Source organism: Nematolebias whitei, chromosome 1 (assembly GCF_014905685.2).
Source record: "Nematolebias whitei isolate Nwh7 chromosome 1, NemWhi1, whole genome shotgun sequence".
In the NCBI taxonomy this organism is placed as follows: Eukaryota; Metazoa; Chordata; class Actinopteri; order Cyprinodontiformes; family Rivulidae; genus Nematolebias; species Nematolebias whitei.
Window position 1 is genome coordinate 93707262 of NC_056498.1, and position 22564 is coordinate 93729825.

At 43.3% G+C, this 22564-nt stretch overlaps 2 protein-coding genes across 2 annotated transcripts in view; both read left to right on the forward strand.

Annotated features, from left to right (window-relative positions):
• mtm1 (myotubularin 1) overlaps positions 1–22564 on the forward strand; it is a gene marked incomplete in the record, with an annotated part of 286925 nt that overhangs the window by 16950 nt on the left and 247411 nt on the right.
• On the forward strand, positions 79–12531 carry LOC119407844 (zinc finger MYM-type protein 1-like). Its single transcript, XM_037674672.1, has 4 exons — positions 79–419; positions 705–1802; positions 11937–12059; positions 12382–12531. The coding sequence occupies exons 1-4, from the start codon at positions 207–209 to the stop codon at positions 12529–12531; spliced, it is 1584 nt and encodes a 527-aa protein (XP_037530600.1). The 5' UTR covers positions 79–206.

Sequence of the window (22564 nt, forward strand, 5' to 3'; positions counted from 1 at the left end):
AGGAAATATTTAGATTTTTTTCTTCATCTAATTTAATATTTTAAATATGTAGTTGTGGCATTTTCTTCTAAAGACAAATATATATAAAAAGAATCAACCATTCTAATTTCAGTAAAAAATAAAAATAAAAAAAATAATTCAACCTGATTTGAACTTTGCGTATTATTACTTCCGGGAAGCAATTGAGAGGAACACGCTGCGCAAATATGGATCGTTTTTTGCAACCAAAAGTTCCACGGATGGAATTTGAGAAGGATGCATTTTTGGAAGCAGAGTCCGACCAACAAAGAAATATTAATCTGGATGAAGAAGATAAACTGTGCAGTTATCCTTCCACTGCTGCTGAGAATGCTAACAGTGTTAGCACTGGACAGCTAGAAGATCTAAGCAGAAGTCCTCAAGATGGACCAAGACGACCACTTCTGCAAAAATACCCATCACGCTTGTTTGGAGTGCAACAGAGAAGTTTTAGTAAAGGCTGGCTCGATCAATATTTGTGGTTAGAATACAGCGTGAGTAAAGATGCCGTGTTTTGTTTTGCTTGTCGGCATTTTCTAAAAGGAGGACACAGGTTCCATCTTGAGCCAGCATTTACCGCGCTCGGCTTTAACAACTGGCGGAAAGCAGCAGCGTCATTGAAGAGCCATCATGAAAGCGCCGGACACAAATTTGCAATGGAAGCGTGGAGTGAATTCAAGTTTAAACAAACGAGTGGATCAAAACTCCCCAACATGCTCGACAAAGGACATTCTGCATTGGTTCAGGAGAACCGGAGGTACATGATGGGTGTTGTAGAAAGTTTGCGCTACACAGCTTGTCAGGGAATCGCACAGCGCAGTCACAGTGAGAAACAGGATTCAGCTAACAAAGGTAATTTTCGTGAGATGCTTGATGTGATTGGAAAATTTGATCCCAATGTCCAAAAAAAACTGACAATTAATCCATCTAATGCTAAGTATGTTCATCATGACATACAGAACGAAATATTTAATGTTATGGCTGAAATGATAAGAAAACAAATCAGCAATGAAGTGAAAGAAGCTCAACACTTTGCTATTTTGGTGGATGAAAGTAAAGATATCAGCAAAAAAGAACAAATATCTGTTATTGTTCGTTATTTGCAGCCAGATTCAGAGAAGGTGGTGGAAGAATTTTTGCATTTCACCCCAGCAGAAGGATTAGATGCAGACTCACTTTTTGACTGTATCAAAATGACCCTCAGTCGTTGTAATATTGATATAAATTGCTGTGTCGGACAGTGCTATGACGGTGCTGCTGTTATGTCCGGGTGCAACAATGGAGTTCAAGAAAAGTTGAGAAAAGAGGTGCCGCAAGCTGTGTACATTCACTGCCATGCTCACAGGCTGAATCTTGTGTTAGTAGACTGTGTACATAATGTTGATGCTGCAGCCGATTTTTTTGAGATATTGCAAATGCTTTACAAGTTTTTTTCTGGGTCTGTTGTTCATGATCTTTTTTTGAAGAAGCAGGAAGAACTTGTGTCAGCTGTACAGCGCCTAGAACTTAAAAGACTCAGTGACACCCGCTGGGCGTGCCAGTATGATTCCATACGTGCTGTCAAAAAAACTCTCCCAGCTGTTATAGCTACGCTGCACGATGTTGTTGACCAGAAAAATGCTAAAAGGAGGACGGAGGCTAAAGCTCTCAGTGCACTTATAGATAAGAAGTTTGTTCTGCATCTTGTAATTTTTGAGGATATTTTCAGAACAACAAAATTCATGTCTGATCAGCTACAGTCTCCTAATTTAGATCTAGTAGCAGCAAATGATCTGGCTCATTCTGTAATAACTGCTTTAACAGAAAAACGCACAGATGACAAATGGGAGACACTCAGAAAAGAAGCAGAAGAACTTTGCAGCAACACAGGAATAGCAACAGAGACTGTACATCGGCAGAAAAGACAGACTCAAACAGCTAAACATCTAGAGCACTTTATTGTGGATGCCTCAATAGAAAGAAAAGGTGCAGACAGCACGGATGACCTAAAAACAAAATCATTCTATTCTGTTATAGACAGGATGCTAATGGAAATGAAACAGCGTTTTTCTTCAGAAACTAATGAAGTACTGAAAGGTTTGCCAGCTCTAAACCCCAAACACCCATCATTCCTTGACAAAAAATGGATACTGCCTATGGCCTGTCTTCATGGAGTTAACGAGGAGAACTTGTCAGCTGAGCTCCACCAGGTTCGCCGGCTGCTGAAAAGGAAAGAAGAACTGGGACTTATAATCAACAACACACAAGACTTCCTATCTGTGATGCGGCCCTACAAAGATGCATTCCTGGACTTGTATAAGCTGATATCCATATCTTTGACTCTTCCAGTAACATCAGTGAGCTGTGAGCGCAGTTTTTCTTGTTTGCGTCGTTTGAAGAACTACCTAAGAAACAGCAGCGGAGACAGTCGAACAAGTGACCTGGCACTTCTTGCTATCAATCCTTTAAGAACCAGGACCCTGGACAGTGACAGGATTATTGATGCTTTTGCCCTCAACCACAATAACAGGCGGATTGTCCTGTTATGAAGACTTCTGATGGTGAGTGAATGATTTCAATCTTCTCTGACTTTGTAATGCATTCAGCATTGTGGACTGAAATTGTTTATGTGATACATCTGGGGAAACAATGTGAATTTGTTGTAACAGTTTGCATACTAAGATCTATAAATATGGCAAGTGTGTCACGTTTGTATATGCTTTAAATTAATTGCAGAGTACCACATTATTCACTATCCACTGTATTGGTGACTGCTGATGTCAGAGTTTTCAGTGCACCTGTGTGTGTGTGTGTGTGTGCGTGCACGTGTGCTTGTGTTTGTGTTGATAACTCTAGGGAAGAAAAATAACCTTCATAGCACCCACAGTAAAATGCTTAGCCTCCCCTTAGCACCTGCTGAAAAAAATTTCTGGAGCCGCCACTGTTCTGAACTGACGAAAAGGAGCATGTTTGTTCACAAAAAAAATGAAACTATTATGAAAATAGTTCCAAGCGGAGTTCACGTCATCAGTTAACAGAATATGATGCCAGTCAAAGTGAGACAGATCCCAGAGGAATGACTGTTCACAAAAACGTTTCAGATCCCTTTTTTGAATTAATCTGGGCTTAGAAGGTGGAAGTTTAATATCTCTAAAAGCAGCTGTCACACAATGATCACTCAAAATATCAGCGAATACACCTGTACCAGGGAATTTGTGAGGCATATTAGTTAGAAATAGGTCTAAGATGAAAGATTTTTCAGGACAGTTTTTATTTAATCTAGTGGGAGAGTCGTGAAGCGACTTCGTCCAAGTGAAAGTGAAAGTGAAGTGAAGTCGAATATACAGGTCCTTCTCAAAAAATTAGCCTATTGTGATAAAGGTCATTATTTTCCATAATGTATTGATAAAAATGAAACTTTCATATATTTCAGATTCATTGCACACCAACTGAAATATTTCAGGTCTTTAATTGTTTTAATACTGATGATTATGGCATACAGCTCATGAAAACCCAAAATGCCTGTCCCTAAAAATTAGCATATTTCATCCCACCAATGAAAGACAAGTGTTTTTAATACAAAAAACGCCAACCTTCAAATAATCATGTTCAGTTATGCACTCAATACTTGGTCGGGAGTCCTTTTGCATGAATGACTGCTTCAATGCGGCGTGGCACGGAGGCAATCAGCCTGTGGCACTGCTGAGGTGTTATGGAGGCCCAGGATGCTTCGATAGCGGCCTTAAGCTCATCCAGAGTGTTGGGTCTTGCGTCTCTCAACTTTCTCTTCACAATATCCCACAGGTTCTCTATGGGGTTCAGGTCAGGAGAGTTGGCAGGCCAATTGAGCACAGTAATACCATGGTCAGTAAACCATTTACCAGTGGTTTTGGCACTGTGAGCAGGTGCCAGGTCATGCTGAAAAATGAAATCTTCATCTCCATAAAGCTTTTCAGCAGATGGAAGCATGAAGTGCTCCAAAATCTCCTGATAGCTAGCTGCATTGACCCTGCCCTTGATAAAACACAGTGGACCAACACCAGCAGATGACAGATAACACCCCAGTGACTGTGGAAACTTGACACTGGACCTCAAGCAATGTGAATTCTGTGTCTCCTCTCTCCCTCCAGACTCTGGGACCTTGATTTCCAAAGGAAATGCAAAATTTACTGTAATCAGAAAACATAAATTTGGACCACTCAGCAGCAGTCCCAGGCGAGATGCTTCTGACGCAATCTCTTGTTCAAAAGTGGCTTGACCTGGGGAATGCGGCACCTGTAGCCCATTTCCTGCACACGCCTGTGCACGGTGGCTCTGGATGTTTCTACTCCAGACTCAGTCCACTGCTTCCGCAGGTCCCCCAAGGTCTGGAATCGGCCCTTCTCCACAATCCTCCTCAGGGTCCAGTCACCTCTTCTCGTTGTGCAGCGTTTTCTGCCACACTTTTCCCTTCCCACAGACTTCCCACTGAGGTGCCTTGATACAGCACTCTGGGAACAGCCTATTCGTTCAGCAATTTCTTTCTGTGTCTTACCCTCTTGCTTGAGGGTGTCAATGATGGCCTTCTGGACAGCAGTCAGGTTGGCAGTCTTACCCATGACTGCGGTTTTGAGTAATGAACAAGGCTGGGAGTTTTTAAAAGCCTCAGGAATCTTTTGACGGTGTTTAGAGTTACGTCGTTGATTCAGATGGTTAGGTTAATAGCTTGTTTAGAGAACCTTTTCATGATATGCTAATTTTTTGGGACAGGCATTTTGGGTTTTCATGAGCTGTATGCCATAATCATCAGTATTAAAACAATTAAAGACCTGAAATATTTCAGTTGGTGTGCAATGAATCTGAAATATATGAAAGTTTCATTTTTATCATTACATTATGGAAAATAATGACCTTTATCGCAATATGCTAATTTTTTTAGAAGGACCTGTACTATTGTGATATTTCAGAGCATTCTGACGATAACGATAAATTTCGTGATATCACAAAAAAACAAAACAGAAATCATAGTTATTTGATAAAATTAACTTACCATGTTACTTTGCAGTATTATATAAAATTTAGAAAAACAAGCGTTAATTTTACTGAAGTTACTTTAGTATTCAGTCTCCAAGTATAAAAAAAAATCCTTCTGTTATTTAGATTGAAAAAGTCTGTACAAAATATATATCAATAAATCCACCACAAAAACTAAAGTGCAGGTTAAGTTTCCCAAAATAACTAAATAAAATAAAATGAAGCTTAAGATCTGTTGAGCATAAATGTAGCATACAGCAAAATATATGTTGCCTTTAAATGAGCTATAACTTCCAGAACTTGTAACAAGGTGATCAGCTGACCCTGAAGCTTGTGGTATTTCAGCTTCCTCTGTTCCTGCAGGAATTATTAATTTCTCTGATGGTTTGTCTTTCATCACCTGACTCTGTTCTTGCTCCATGGACTGTGGATCTCAAGAGACAGTTTAGCTTTGTGTGTTTGTACCCGCAGTTTAGAGCGGGGGGGACACAGCCCGCACCGGCAGCTCAGAGCGGGGTGGGGAGAAAAAAAAAAAGAAGAGTGGCAGCTTAGAGCGGTGAAGGGAGACAGTTGAGTTGTTTGTACCTGCAGTTTAGAGCTGGATGGAGAGACAGCTGAGCCATGCGTTGTTTGTTTTTAGCTTTTTAGCTAGCTAGTATTGCACACAACTAATTAGCGTTACGCCATACGACAGGTGGGGGGGGGGGTGCGCAATTCGGTTTGGTTGCTCGGCGTGCTCGGTTCTGTTACAGGGGCGGGGCGCCCTGACGTATTACGTCATGAAATTATCATATCATATGATATCATATTTTTGCCCGGGCAAGCTTTTTTTTTACCGGTATTATCGTGAACAATATGATATGGCCCAGCCCTACCCTAAATTTCATTATTATTTCGGTTACTTTATTTTTCTTTCTTTATGAAATTATTCTAACTATTTTCACATTATTCAACAACCAAAACGGATGTTTTTTTGTTTTTGTTCCAGTAACGCCTTGTTTTTTATTATCCAATCAGATGTGACCGTCCAGATATGCCTTTTTTTAATCGTCCAATCAGATGTGGCTGTCCAGATCCACCTTCCAAATTTGTCTGCAGATACCTACTTTCACCAGGTGACCTTGATGACCTCAAAGTCAAAGGTCACATTAGTGCAGTATTGAAGCTAGCAGAAATGGTTACCTTAATGAAAACGGATACACAACTTGTGATGCATTCTAAGGTAGGGGTGTACACCGAACCGAGGTTCTTTTGTGGCACCTACTGAACTGTGCCGGTCGGTGTATGGATTGAAATGTCACTCTTCTTTCGGTGTCAAGTTTTGGTATTGGCTGTAACGTGTCACGTGGTTTCAGCACACAGGCAGGTAAAACACAGGCGTAGGTGGTTACGCCCACAGACGGGGTTCACGTAGGGCTGAGTACCGAACCCAGGTTCTTTTATGGCACCGACCGAACTGCACCGGTCGGTGTATGTATTGAAACGTCACTCTTCTTTCGGTGTCAAGTTTCGGTATTGGCTGTAACGTGTCACGTGGTTTCAGCATGCAGGCAGGTAAAACACCAGACATATGACAGACTACACCCAGATTACACCCAGAGCTGTATAGAGCTGCCGTACATAATCTATGTATAATTATGTCTATGGTGCTGTTGACGCCCACAGACGGTTTCACGTGCGCAGCGCGTGTTGTCGAATGGCTTCGACAACACACGCTGCAGAAAGTTGCTCCATGTTTTTCTGCGAGGAGAGAAGAGTTCATTAGCCTCCCCCCTCCTCCTCTCACCATTAAAGTCAGCCTGTGAGTAGAGCCTGAATGTCCTGATTCATTATCTCCACGACCGGACTCTTCATCAAAGAACTCCGAGGACGTCTCTGTGAGTTTCAGCTGGTGAGTTACGTTTGTTAGCGTAACTGCAGCTTAACATGTACATCGCGGTGAAATAAACTATGATCCATGTAACGCTAACTTTAACATATTAGTGTGTAAATTTATTTTATCTACGTAGCTAGCTAAACTCAGAAGCTAACTAAAGATTGACAGTAACATAAATCTTAGCTTGTAAAAATGTGCTCATCCATTGGATCAGCTGCTTAAACAGTTCACTAATGTTCACTGTTTATGTTCATGTTCTCCTCACAGGAGGTTCTGACCCAGATGTGAGGACAAAAGAAAAGCGAGGTGGGGGCCACAGGACAATCAGACTTTGTTGTTAAAAATTTGCTGCCTTTTTCTACAGTGGAGCTGCATGTTGGCGGTAAATTAAACTTTAAAGGATTTTGTTGACCAGTTAAACCTTTATCTCTCAGCCTAGATAATGTTTTTTGATCAATAATAACACAACCATGTTATTGTTGATGTTTTGTTCTTATGTCAATTAGGGAGATGATCAGAGTCCTAAACCCCAGAGAACCACAGAGAATATTCAGGCAGAGACACAGTGGTGCAGATGTCTGCATCATCCCTACCTCATTGAATCCAGTGACCTGCTGGTGGAATGTGAGGGACAATATGTCAAACTGACAACCAGGTATCTGTGTGTGCAACAATCGTCATCTACAGCCTCAGAGTGAACATTTTCCACTGCTGGAGACACCATAAGCCAGGAGCGGGCTTGTTTGTGTCCACAGAAAACAGATATGTTGATGTTTCTGAAGAAAAACTGTTCAGTGAAAAGATCCTCAGTGTGTAGCAATGAACATTAGACACTGATGTGTCACTGTTTTGTAACTGGTCTTTTGACCTGGAAATTATTTGTTTGTTTTTATGTAAGAAAATTGTTTGGAATAGAAAAATACCAAAGTTAAAAAATAAAACTCACAATTTGTACTGTAATGTGTAACGTAATTTTATTCTTGTTAGAATTCAATTCAATTCATTTCAAAAATACTTTATTAATCCCAGAGGGAAATTAAATGTTGTTGTAACTCATCATCCTGGTTCATTAAAGAGTTGTTATAGATGCTGATGGCTGTGGGCAAGAAGGATCTCTTGTAGCAGTCTGTCCTACAATGGATTTGAAGAAGCCTCTGACTGAAGACACTTTGTTGTATGACAGTCTGATGAAGAGGATGCTGAGGGTTGTCTATAATGTTCTTCATTTTATGAAGAATCCTTCTTTGAACAATCATCTCCAAAGGTTCTAGAGGAGTCCCCAGAACTGAGCCAGCCTTCTTTATGAGCTTGTTGATCTTTTTTAAGTCACTTGCTCTGGTGCTGCTACCCCTGCAGATGATGGCAGAAGAGATGGCACTCTCTACAACAGACTTATAGAAGATATGCAGCATCTTGCTGCAAACGTTGAAGGACTTCAGCTTCCTCAAGAAGTACAGTCTGCTCTGTCCCTTCTTGTAGACGGCTTCACTTTTGCATTTCCAGTCCAGTCTATTGTCCAGGTGAACTCCAAGGTATTTATACTTCTCCACCACCTCCACTTCTTCTCCCATGATGAAAGTAGGGTTGGATCTGTTCCTGATTCTCCTGAAATCTACAATCATCTCCTTTGTTTTGTTCACATTCAAGATGAGATGATTGTTTCCACACCATGCCACAAAGCGGTCTACCAGTTCCCTGTACTCAGCTTCTTGTCCATCTCTGATACACCTGACTACTGCAGAGTCATCAGAATATTTCTGCAGATGACAGGAGTCTGTTTTGTACTGGAAATCTGAGATGTACAGAGTGAAAAGGAATGGTGAGAGTACAGCCCCCTGTGGTGCTCCTGAGCTACTGACCACCTGGTTAGACACACAACCCTTCAGTCTCACAAACTGTGGTCTGCCCGTCGGGTAGTCTTTGATCCAGGCGATTGTTGAGGCCTCCACTTGAGTCTTCTGAAGTTTCTGACAAAGCAAATCAGGCTGGATTGTGTTAAATGCACTGGAGAAATCAAAGAACATGACTCACACCACTGTCTGCCTTTTCTAGATGACAGTGAGTTTGCTGAAGCAGGTGTATGATGGCATCTTCAACTCCAAGTCCACGCTGATAAGCAAACTGCAGTGGGTCCTGATATGTGCTTGTTTGTCTAGTCAGGTAGGTCAGCAGAAGTCTCTCTAGGACCTTCATGATCTGGGATGTCAGGGCAACAGGTCTATAGTCATTGAGGATTGATGGGTGCGTTTTCTTTGGCACTGGAACAAGACAGGATGTTTTCCACAACACTGGAACCTTTTCCTGGGTCAGGCTAAGGTTGAAGAGGTGCTGCAGAACCCCACAGAGCTGCTCTGCACAGACCTTCAGGACTCTGGGACTGACACCATCTGGACCTGCAGCCTTATTCTGGTTCAGTCTCTCCAGCTACTTCCTCACCTGACTTCTGGAGACGCAGAGGGGGGAGGCAAAGGAGGTATCAGCATCTTCTGATTTAGTTGAAGACCAATATGTAGAAGAAGGGTCCATGACTGAGGTGGTAGATACAATATTTGAGGTGTGACAGGACAGCCTTGGGTCAATGGAGGGTGGTATGTATGTTTGGCTGTGGGCAAGAGAGGAGGATGCTGAGCTTGTTCCTGAACTGAACCTATTGAAGAATGTGTTCAGTTCATTGGCTCTGTCCAGGCTTCCATCCTTCTGATCCTCCTTCTGCTTGAAGCCTTTGATCGGTTTCATCCCTGACCACACCTCTCTGATATTGTTCTGTTGGAGCTTGCTCTCCAGCTTCTTCTTGTACACCTCCTTGCTGTTTCTTATCTTGACTTTTAGTTGCTTCTGTGTGCTCTTCAATAATTCCCTGTCTCTCTCCCTGAAGGCTCTTTTTTTCTGGTTTAGCAGTTCCTTCAGGTCAGTGGTAATCCAGGATTTGTTAATGGGGAAGCATCTCACTGTTCTGGTGGGGATGGTGTTGTTTACACAGAAGTTTATATAGTCGGTCACACACTCAGTCATGGCATTGATGTCCTTTCCATGTGGCTGGCACAGTGCATCCCAGTCTGTAGCATCAAAACAACCCTGTAGGGCTTCTTCAGCTTCCATTAACCATTTTCTCACTGTTCTCTTTATTGCAGGTTGCCTCTGAACAAGGGGTTTATATTTTGAGCAGAGATACACAAGATTGTGATCTGATTTGTCAAGAGGGGGTCTTGCTTTAGCGATGTATGAATCCTTGACATTTGCATAAAACAAGTCCAGCGTTTTGTTTTCTCTGGTAGAGCAGCTGACAAACTGTTCGAATGTCGGAAGTGTAGCAGAGAGAGAGGCATGATTAAAATCCCCAGATATTGCAACAAACGCACTAGGGTGTTGTGTTTGTAGCTTAGCAACCTCGGAGCTGATGACATCACACGCAGTCTCAGCAACAGCATTGGGTTGAATGTAAACAGTTGCCAAAATAACACTGGTGAACTCTCTTGGCAAATAATATGGACGACAACTTAGGGCTAACAGTTCAATATCTGGACTGCAGAGATGACACTTCACAGTAACATGTCCAGGATTACAGGATCTGTTGTTCACAAGCACTGCCAACCCACCTCCTTTCCTTTTGCCACTCCTCTTTAAATCTCTATCTGCTCATATGGTCAGAATGTCTGGCAAGGAAATGCTGGAGTCGGGGATATGATCCTGCAACCATGTTTCAGTGAAACGCATAACACTGCATTCCCGATACTCTGGATGGGTCTTTGTTAGGGCTTGAAGTTCATCCAACTTGTTTCCCAGCGATCTCACATTGCCCATCATGATCGATGGAAGAGATGGTTTAAACTGCATTCTTCTCTCTTTCTCCCTCTTCTTTGCTCCTGCTCTGCATCCACTACGCCTCCTTTTCAACTCATTTGGGATTTGAGGCTGTAGTTGAGATATTATTTGAGATTTGGAGATGTTAATCAGCTGCTCCCGGTTGTAAAAAACCTTGTTGTTATGGTTACGCATCATAACAAATGTCCAAAAGCAAAGATATTTCTGTAAAAATCCTTCCAGCTGCACAGCATCTGACACCAGACGAAATAATCATCCAAAAAAAAAAAGCGATTTATATCCAGAAAAAAGAGGAATTAACGTTATCAAAAGTAATATCTCAGAATGAAAGTAACAGAGCTACTCCAACATGCAGCCACCTTGAGCGGCGCAATTCTAGAATAAATTAATAGTAATTACAAAATTGGTACCAAAAAAAGAACCGCCCAGGAACCGACACCGAAGTGAAGGTACCGACACCGGTACCGATACTGATTTTTTTAGAAAGATACCCAGCCCTAGGTTCACGTGTCTGTGTTGTGTGAACTACTGTTGTACTGCGCGAGTCGTGTGTCCGCTAAAAAAAATGCCTCTATGATCAAAAGTGTGGCTCCATTTTCAAAAGATTGATGGCAGTAGTGCGCGTTGCAATATTTGCAAAAAAGACATTGTTGCTAAGGCTGGCAACACAACTAATTTGATGAAGCATCTTATCGTTCATGGCATCAATTTACGAGCGGAAAGTTGCTCTGTTTTTGACTGTAAGAAGAGTGGACCGCAGCCATCCTCCTCAGGTCAGCCTGTGAGTGTTGGAGAGCCTGAACAGTTTGATTTAACATGCCCACCACGACTGGACTCCTCTTCCTCCGAGAACTCAGAGGACAGCTCTGTTTCTGGGATTTCAGCTGGTAATTTTATGTTTGTTAACGTTACTGCAGCTTTGTGACTGTTTAATACGTGCATCGCGCGGTGAATTAACTATCCATGTAACGCTAACTTTAAGATATTAGTGTGTAGCTGTATTTTATTTTATTACAGCTGTATTCACTTAATTTTATTAAAATACAGCTACACACTAATATGTTAAAGATATTAGTGTGTAGCTGTATTTTATTTTATTAAGTTGTATTTATAAGTTGTATAAATTTATAAGTTGTATTTTATTTTATTTTATTAACAGTTCACCTAATGTTGTTCACTGTTTGTTTTCATTAGACATACTGACTACTATATTGTTTTTGTCTTGCAGGAGGAGAGCATCAGGCAGTTCTTGGAGGAGGGCACAGCCTTAGACCCAAGATTCAAGACAAAAGTGGCCGATGAAGTGTGGACCAGACTAGAAGAGGAGCTGATTAGTAGGACGTCACAGCAGGTGTGTGTTTATTGTTATTGATAATATTTCATTCCTCTTCCATTGTAGATCGATTTATATGACTCCCATAATCTATTGAATATAGAATAAAGGTGTAATGATCCAGGCCCAGCAGATGGAGCAGGAGCTTGAAGGGACAGCTGGCGATCATGACTCATCTGATGAAGACTCTACAGCTGCAGCAGCAACACTGGTAAAATAAAAGTATACAAAGACACCTTGCTCTGAAACCTCCCTCACCCCCATTTCATTTTCAGAACAATATTACCTTGTTGGCATCTACTCTGATTGTCTTTATTTTTCCTCCTTCTTCTGTTTCCAGAAGAAGCCAAAGCGCTCTGGCATTGAAGAGCTATTTGCTGAAGAGGACATGGCAATTGAAACAAGAGAAGAAAACACTTTTAGCACCACAGAGAAGATTCAGGAGGAGATAAAGCAGTACAGAATCTGCCAACAACCCGAAGCTCTGTGAATCCAGTGACCTGGTGGTGGAATGTGAGGGACAAAATGCCATTGTTATCAGACTTGGCAACCAGGTATCTCTGTGCAAGCATCATCCACACCGTCAGAGTGAACATTTTCTACTGCTGGAGACACCATCAGCCAGGAGCGGGCCTGTTTGTGTCCAGAGAAAGCAGACATGCTGATTTTTCTGAAGAAAAACTCTTAAATGAAAAGGTCCTCAGTGTGTAGCAGTGAGCATTAGACACTGACATGTCTGGTTTGCAATTGTTCTTTGTCCTGGAAATTATTTGTTTATTTTTATGTAAGAAAACTACTTGAAATAGAAAAACACCAAAGTAAAAAAATAAAACTCAAGATTTGTACTGTAATGTGTAACATAATTTTATTCATGTTAGAATTGATGTTAATCATAAAATTGGTACCGAAAAAAGAACCGTTCAGGAACTGACACCGAAGTGAAGGTACTGACACTGAAGTGAAGGTGTAGTATGACAAATATATGAAATATATATGCATACAATTTCACGAGTTCCTCATCTTTCTGACTGTGTAAGTCGTGCATTGAATTTTAACAAAAATGTAACGAGAGACGTTATTATCTTTGACCCATCAAAATGAATGTGGTCATTTATTTTCAGAATCAAAGTTTAACATCAAACATTTACATTAATTTGGCAAAATATGAAAATAATAACAGACAAGTTTCACAGAAAATGAGCATCGATCACTCGGCGGTGAACGAGGACTTTGCTTCAGATATTTCTAAAATATCTGTACTGGTTTTGTGAGAGAGAGAAGAGTTTAAGATGAAATGGAGATTTTCTTACAGAGAACTATGTGAGGGAATTAATATCTGTTGACCAGAACGTGCACGCTTCATCAGATCTCAGCTCGCCTCCGGTACACTTTAGTCGAAGAAGAGACCGTTACCTGGTGATGATAGATCAGCTCGATAGAGAATCCTCCAGACCTTTCAGCGTCTCCGTTGAGAGCTGCTGAAATCCTTAGATAGTCGTGCGTGGGTTGTTCAAACAGAAGTTATAATTCCAAACGTCTCTGACTCTCCTGAATTCTCGAATTCTCTTCCATTCACTTCACCATTCTTCATGAATTCCCCATGAATTCTAACCAATTCTCCTCAGAACTCCTTGAGAACTAACTTGAACTGGGAAGTTGCCACATTTTAAATGGGTCGACTTCCGGTTCAATTTAGAGCTTTCTGATTCGTGGATGTACCAGAAAGAGGTGTGGTTTTTGATGTAAGGTATTATCAAAAGTCGAGGTCAGGGAATGAATTTGTTTTCAACATACAGAAAAGATTATTGCAGAATACCAGACTTTTTGGAGCCTCACTCTGTTGTATCTTTCCAAATAGTAAAACATGACATCCCTTTTTCAGTAAACATTTAGTTGACCGAAGCTTCAACTTTCACATACTTACGACTTGGCTCATTTCAGACAGAAAATCAAGAAATGCATATTAACCTGATTTCTTCTTTGAATGAGGAATAAAAATCATTACTTACTGTTTATGTAAAATAAAAATGAGTAGTTCTTTTCAACCTGTAAGCATTGAGTGAAACTAACACAATTTGATTATCAAACATTTGTAAGACAGTAATGATTATAAAGAATTGTCTTTTCTGCTTGATTAATTCAAGAAAGAAAGTCACCAGATGGCTCAGACTGTTTTCAGATCAATGAAAATAACAGTCTCTGTCCATCTGATAGATTTGAGGTCATCAGGGTCAGATCAGGCCAGATCAGGTTCACTACAAAGGTACAGACATCGGTACCGACAGATTTTTTTAGAAAGGTACCCAGCCCTATTCTAAGGTGAATTCTGTACAACTATGGTTGTAAGTATTCACTATGACTTAATTTTCAAGTATTATGCACAATCTGTGGTGGCCATATTGAATAATGATGTCAATATTGGAGAAAAACTACAAGTTTTAGGTTGTGCCAAACTATACTGTGTAAGGTATAGGTTCACATCAACAAGAAATTTTCTCTGCTCTTCACTCAAACTCAGTTCTTCGGCCAGCTCATCCTTAAGTTCACAACTTTCTACTGCTGTTTTCAATTTCTTCTCCACTGTGTTCCGATGTTTGGCTTCCTTCTTTTGCTTCTTCTTCTCTTGTCTGACCTGATATTCCTTTATACGTAGTCTTTCCCTTCTGATTCCCCTCACTTGCTTTGCTTGCTTGACAGCAAGCAGGATGAGGGGCCATAGAGAGAGAGAGTTGCAACACTCTTTGAACGAACCACTACGCAGTCACATGGTTCATGCAGCTCTCAATAAATAACAAGCTCCATTCAGTTCCAAACAGCTCATCACTGTCAATCAGTTTGAGCGGCTACTGGTGCGACATAACGCAAAAATCGTTGGTTACGTATTGTAACCCTAGATGCTATGAGTGTAAGCTACACCCTTTACAAGCTGTCACTATTGGGTTAAAGGGCGAAGCAGGATATGGTCCATGCCTCACGGGGTCTGTCTGAGAACCATAAAAAACACCCTGCCTAAAACCTCATTCTTTATTCAAGCGTAATTACGCACCATTGATCTATGTACCTGGTGTGTACTGGATTACAGGCGCGCAGCCTCTGTGCCTGATCTTAGCTGAAGGAATGTTTATTCATACCAGACAATAGAGGAATAAGAGAAGGAAAAAATTTCCAATGAGGAAGAAGGAATTTTCCTGTTTGAACGAGTAATTGTAGAAAACACCCACTAATAATGACAGAGCAAGGCTGTGTTGTTTTATTGTTTCTTGTTTTTATCTTATTTTATTTTTTGTTGTGTGATTGTGAAAAATCACTCTGACATAACTCTGAGAACTGAATGTGTCAGCGAAGAGCTGGAGACATCTCGTAAATAAAAACGGATGAAGGGGGTTTGTGATGACCATGAAGCCGCAGAGCAGATGTCCTGCACAGACATGTGCAGAGCTGTGGAGGTAGAAATCCCTCTGGTGGAATGAGCCCTGAGTCCTTCAGGCAGTTGAAGGCCAGAAGAACTATAGGCTTGTGATATAGTTTCACATAACCAATGTGACAAGACGCTGGGAAGATAAAGGCTGACCCTGTGATTGTTACCTGAAATGTACGAACAATTGATTGGATTTACGTATCGCGGCTGTGTGTGTGTCACATAACATCTGAGTGCGCGTACTGGACAGAGCAGGTCAAATTGTTCCTCCTCCGTAGTTTTATGGGGAGGGGGACAGAACCTGTCCAGCGTAATGACTCTGGACCTGAACGAACTTATGCTTTTGGGTATAGTAGCAGGATTTGGTCAGAGTTCTGCTGAGCTCCCGTCTCCTTGAATTCTGAGACGAGAAGGAGCGACGGACAGACCTGACAAGTTGCTCACTCTTTTAGCTGACGTCAGAGCTAATAACATGGCTGTTTTGAGCGACAGATACTTCAAAGGTAGGTCCAGGGGCTCAAACGGATTTTAGTGAGTAAACTGAGAGCGAAGACAAAATCCCACTGTGGTGTCAGGGCGCACGTCACTGGCCTGAGCCGGCGTGCACCTTTCAGAAAACATTTTGTTAAACGGTGATTGAAAACTGTTTTATTGTTGAAACCTTCATGACAGGAAGAGATAGTTGCAGCATAAGTTTTAGTTGTGCTGAAAGCTACATTTCTGTCCAACAGCAGCTGCAGGTCGGACAAAATGCAGCCCAGAGGACATGAAGTTGGGTCCACCTCCTTTTCTAGACACCATTGATGAAAAGCAACCCATTTAGAAGCGTAAACAGCTGTAGTGGATTTTGTGTGTGCCCCCTGGATGGTACATATTTGTACCATTAGTACGTCTTTGGTAAACCAAAATTTTTCTAAGCGTTCTCGTTTAGCGGCCAGACCCAAAGGGGCTGACCTATTATTGGGGGGCTCCTGATTGTTCCTCCCGCCTGCAGGAGTGCATCCTCTCTCCACGGCAACTTCCACGGTTCACCCGTCAGCTGTTGCAGAACCAGGAACCACGAGGCGTTCATGCATTGTGGGGTGATCACAATCATTTTCAGATTCTCCTCTCTCACCCTCTCCAACAATACTCATATCAGGGGAACTAGAAGGAAGGCATAAATCAGCGTCTTTGGCCACGGTTTGTGTGCAAATGTGTTCACCCCCCAGTGGCGGAGCATCCCGTGGATTTAGGGAGAAGAACAAGGCGCACTGAGAGTTCTCCTGGGTGGTCTTCAGGTCCACCTTCGCTCACCCGACCCTCCTCCAGATTTGCGAATTTAGATCTGGTTGAAGAGACCAATCCCTGTCCAGAGGGCCTCCTCTTGACATATCTGCTCCTCTGTTTAGAACGCCTGGGATGTAAACTGCTCTGATCGAACGTAAGTGTGTGTGCGCCCAGCAGAGCAGTTCCCGAGCTGCAATCAGTAGCTGAGCTGAACGCATGAACCCCTGGCGATTTATGTACACCGCAGCGGTTCTGTTGTCTGTCTGGATCATCACATAATGATCCTGAACCAGTGGAACAAAATGTCTGAGTACTTTTTTTTTACTGTGAGAAGTTCTAAAACATTTATGTGACAAGACGTGCCTGCTGGCCATGCACCTCCTATCATTTGTGACAGGCAGGTCCCTCCCCATCTAGGGCTGGGTACTTTTCTAAAAAATTCGGTATCGGTACCTGTGTCGGTACCTTCACTTCGGTGTCGGTTCCTGGACGATTCTTTTTTCTGTACCAATTTTGTAATTAATATCAATTCTAACAAGAAGAAAATTACATTACACATTACAGTACAAATTGTGAGTTTTATTTTTTAACTTTGGTATTTTTCCATTCCAAGCAGTTTTCTTACATAAAAATAAACAAATAATTTCAAGTCAAAAGAACAGTTGCAAACCAGTAACACGTCCGTGTCTAATGCTCACCGCTACACACTGAGCTACACACTGAGCTACACACTGAGCTACACACTGAGCTACACACTGAGCTACACACTAAGGACTTTTTTACTTAGCAGTTTTTCTTCAGAAAAATCAACATGTCTGCTTTCTCTGGACACAAACAAGCCTGCTCCTGGCTGATGGTGTCTCCAGCAGTAGAAAATGTTCGCTCTGAGGGTGTGGATGATGCCTGTTGCACACACAGATACCTGGTTGCCAAGTTTGATAGCATTGGCATAGTGTCCCTCACATTCCACCAGCAGGTCACTGGATTCACAGAGGTTAGGGTTGATGCAGACTTCTGTACCTCTGCGTCTCTTCCTGAATCTTCTCTGTGGTTCTCTGGTGTTTAGGGCTCTAATCATCTCCCTAATTGACATGAGAACACAAAACATCAACAATAACATGGTTGTGTTATTATTGCTCAAACCATTATCTAGGCTGAGAGATAAAAGTTTAAGTGGTCAACAATATCCTTTACAGATTACTTACCCCCACCATGCAGCCTCCACTATAGAAAAAAGCAGTGGCCCTCCCATCTCGATTTTATTTTGTAAGTCTCTGTCCTCCACATCTGGGTCAGAGGCTCCTGTGAGGAAAACATAAACAAACGGTGAACATTAGGTGAACTGTTTAACCAGCTGATCTGATGGATGAGCACATTTTTACCAAAAGGGGGGGGGGGTTCGCCCACACTGGCCCATGGGAGGCTGGCATGAAAAGAGCTGTTTATTAGCTCCTATGTAACGGTTCTTACAATGCTCCCCGACTGTGCCCGGTTGGGGAGAAGAACTGATGTTAGCAGGTGAACAAACCAAGCGCTGCATCAGTGGTGGTTCACCTTCAGCACTCACTTCTGTCGGCCGGTCAGGATAGAGAGATGGATAACCCCTGCGTAAAGCTCTCTCTTTAACTGCAGGTTATTTTTTTTACCTGAGTGTGTGGGAACAGAAAGGTCCCTGTGCTCTTTGGGCTTTAACTTTTTGTTAAACATCTTACCACTCTGTACTTTCTGACAGCTGTTCTCAGCGCTCACCTCCTCCGACAGGCGAGGAAGCGGGGCTGTTGGATGGGTGGAAGAGTCTTGGAGCGCAGCCTCTCCATTTCCTGTTTGTGCGTCAATACACAAAAACTGTTTTCCTTTTTGTTTACCTTTGAACGAATGCCTCAGGCTAACCTTTTCATTAATTGTGGAAGATGTGCTTACAGAAAACATAACAGATGAATTCAGCCTGACTGAATGAAAAACTCCGCTTTTTGAGAAAGGTTTTTTATTTTTCACTTTAAAAACCCTGCTCAGCAGACACACACCCCTCAATGCCTTGTTTTTTGTACTGCCTTCTCCGCATTTCCTGCATCTGATTCGGCCATGGGCCATTCTGTTGCATCTGGGACGTTTGTCCTCTGGGGAAGGATGGTGGGGGGCCCCCAGAAAAAGTTGCAGCGGCTGTGGAGTGTCTCTGCTGCTGACGCTGGAACCTGTTCTGTTCTTGCCAGCGGCCAGGTGTCCGAGCAGGGCAGGAATCTGCTTGGGGTAGGGTCACGTGACTACGCACCCATTCCAGGACGTCGGATGAAGGCTGTAGCTGGTTCAGGACAAACTGACATTGAGGTCCGAAGAGGCCATCTGGGGTCACAGGACCTTCTAGGAGTTCTTTTTTAACGTCTTCTGGGATGGACGGGGACAGTTTCAAACACATCTGTCTCTGCAGCAGCGTTGCGCAGGAGGAGATGTGGGCAGAGCATGTTGCAAGCGCTACGCACAGGTTGGTGATTGTGTCCACAGCTGTGCCGATGTGGTCCAAATCTATGGAGAACAGGTTTGGTTCCTTCGCCTCCTTAGCTATGCTAAGGGCTAGCCTAGCAATGTTGTTGGTTGCTGTTCCCACCTGCGACAAGCACTGATGAATTTTTTCCGTCAGCTTCGCAGTGAGCTGGTCACCGGAGGATGGCAGGGTGATACGTCGGCCGACATTTTGCTGCTCTTACTCGAAAACAACCGATAAACTGGGTTCTTCCAGGTTGCAAGCTCTCGTCGATCTCCCGATTATCTCTGGGAGCTCGTGGAACAGAGTGGTTGACGACCCCTGGGCACTCGGAGAGGCGACCATCGAGGACAACACTGGCTCCAAACCTCACGTAAGGCAGGATGGAGCGCGGATGCTAGCTGTTTCAGCTTCAGAGGGGGACGTGTTTGCGAACTCTGTGTCCAGGGAGTTCAAAAATTCCTCAAGCGAACAGTCCCCCCTCGGTTGAAACTCTTCCTCCTCAGAGGAAAAGAACTCACACTGGCGCTGCTTCTCCTCAGCCGAAAAAACTTGAAGGCTGGACAAGAGAAGAGCGGATCCAAAGCTTGTCGAGCGTGGTCAGCTCCCAAGCAACTTTCACACACAACGTGCATGTCCGTCAATAAGATGTAGCCTGCCTGGCACGCGGGGCACAGATGGATGGTCTTCGATTTCTTAATTGAAGTGATCTTTCTTCTTCCCAACATTTTTTCAGTCAGGTCATCTGGACAGTTTCTTTTTTCATTCTGAAACGTTTCGCCTTCTATCCGGAAGGCTTCATCAGTCAAGGAAATGCACAACAAAACTGATTCTTCTCCCAACAGTTTACTCCAAAGTGGAACAAACCAGTTTTGTTTGTGATAAGATGGTCTCTTTGGTACACCCCCTCCTCCATTGCTGGCCCTCTTCCTTGTTGACAGTCCTGTCAAACTGGTTGAAAACAACAAAGTCCATGCTCAATAATCCAGGTATACAATCCAACATTTTTTCAGTCAGGTCATCTGGACAGTTTCTTTTTTCGTGCTGAAACGTTAAAAAAATTAGAATTCTGTAGAGAAATCAACCCAAAATTTGCAGGACATGAATGTTTTATACTGAGTGTGACACACTAATCATCTACTAAACTCAAAGCACATGCACAGGCTACCCCAGGTATCATTAAATTGCTTCAATACTCACAGGCTGACTAACGCTGAGAGAGGAGGATTAGGGGAGGCGAAGATCCTTCGCTCTCCTTGCAGAAAAGCACGGAGCAACTTTCCGCTCGTAAATTGAAGCCGTTCAATAACATGTACTGTACACGTGAACCCCGTCTGTCGGCGTAACCAGCACCATAGACATACAAGCTGTAGGGCAGCTCTATACAGCTCTGGATGTAAACACGTAGTCTGTTTGCTGTATGTCTGCCTTTCACCTGCCCGCTTACTGAAACCACGTGACACGTTACATCCACTTCCGCAACTTGACACCAAAAAAAGAGTGACGTTTCAATCCATACACCGACCGACGCAGTTCAGTAACTTCGGTATACAGCCCTAAATATGGGGAAGACTGCAGATATACCAACTGGCCAGAAGACCATCATTGATACCCTCCATAGGATGAGTAAGCCACAAAAGTTCATAACTAAGGAAGCTGGCTGTTCAGAGTGCTGTGTCCAAGCATATCAATGGAAAGTCTAGTGGAAGGGCAAAATGTGGCAGGAGAAGATGCACCAGCAAATGAGATGACCCTGGGCTGAGCAGATTATCAAACAGAGAAGATTCCAGAATCTGGCAGAGATCCAGAAAGACTGGAATGAGGCGGGAGTCACAGCTTCAAAAAGAAATTATTATCTTTATAGGTTTTTTATAGGTTTAGAGATTAATATTCTTTGTTTTTTGTTTGTGAAACAAGGTCAGAGGAAGCTGGTTCTGGTTCGGTCAATTGGACCTGGTGTTACACCATATTCTGTGACCTGCAACAGTGCATGTAACACTGCCCCTACGGTTACAATATACGGTGGTCACAGAATATGGTGTAACACCGGTTCGCAACAAGCTCCAAACAGTCAGGAAGTTGATTCATTTTCTGTTTCCTTACGGTAGTTGAACCGGAAGATTAATCTTCAGTGAAATATTTCCAGATTATTGATGCATTTCTACCCGTTTGCCAAGACTGGGCCCGCTCCACTCCATCCATTTGCTTAGAGGAATCCATTTTGTAACCCACGCCAGCGCGGATCACGTGACACGTGACGCAATGACGTAACAGCGACGTAATGATGTCACCACGAACACTCGACGTGAAATTTAAAAACTCGATAGATGTCCTAGGAATCGATGTGTAGATTACTCAAGTAGTCTGTTAAAGCCCTACCCTCAAACCATCATTTTTTGTACTGCCTTTTCTGCGTGTCCTGCATCTGATTAGGCCATGGGCCAGTCTACTGCCAGCCTCTGCCTCAGAGAGCCCCAGATCTTCGTTGCATCTCGGACGTTTGTCCTCTGGGGAAGGTTGGTGGGGGGGGCCCCCAGAGAAGGTTGCAGCGGGCGTGGAACATCTCTGTTGCTGGCGCTGGAACCTGCTTTGTTCTCGCCAGCGGCCAGGTGTCCGGGAGTCTGCTCGGGGTAGGGTCACCTGTCTCCGCACCTGTTCCAGAGCGTCGGATGAGGACTGCAGCTGGTTCAGCACTGACTGAAAATGAGGTCTGAAGAGGTCATCTGAGGACACAGGACCTTCTAGGAGTTCTTTTTTTAATGTCATCTGGTATGGACGGAGACGGTTTCAACCACATCTGTCTCTGCAGCAACGTTGCCCATGATGAGATGCGGGCGGAACATATTGCAAGTGACACACACAGGTTGGTGATCGTGTCCGCAGCTGTGCTGATCTGGTCCAAATCTACAGAGAACGAGTTTGATTCCTTCGCCTCCTTGACTATGCTAAAGGCTAGCGTAGTAATGTTGTTGGTTGCTGCTCCCACCTGCGACAAGCACTGATGAATTATGTCCATCAGCTTCGCAGCGAGCTGGTCACTGGAAGATGGCGGAGTGATACGTCGGCCGATGTAGTTTGCTGCTCTTACCTCGAAAACAGCTGACAAACTGGGTTCTAGGGGAGGTACGGTGGGAAAACCTTGGTCTGTGAGCCTTTTGACTTTGGTGATGGTTGCGTAGGAGGCAACCGGAGCCCTCAGCTTTAAGGGATCGTTGGCTGAACCCAGGAGGAGGGCGGACACAGCCGGGAAACGGGGCCAGACCGGGTTCCGTGTCCAGTGTGCTGGGCGGCAAATCTTCCCGCCAGAAGGGTCGACGTGGCCGGGGCCGCCGGTTCGGGCACTTCCAGGTTGCAGGC

What these genes read in the sequence shown, in the direction of transcription:
- LOC119407844 (XM_037674672.1), top strand. Translation starts at nt 207, where the DNA reads ATGGATCGTTTTTTGCAACCAAAAGTTCCACGGATGGAATTTGAGAAG. An exon ending in CAAATGATCTGGCTCATTCT is followed by an intron (nt 1,803 to 11,936) that starts GTAATAACTGCT and finishes TTTGTCTTGCAG; the next exon opens with GAGGAGAGCATCAGGCAGTT. An exon ending in TTAGTAGGACGTCACAGCAG is followed by an intron (nt 12,060 to 12,381) that starts GTGTGTGTTTAT and finishes TTCTGTTTCCAG; the next exon opens with AAGAAGCCAAAGCGCTCTGG.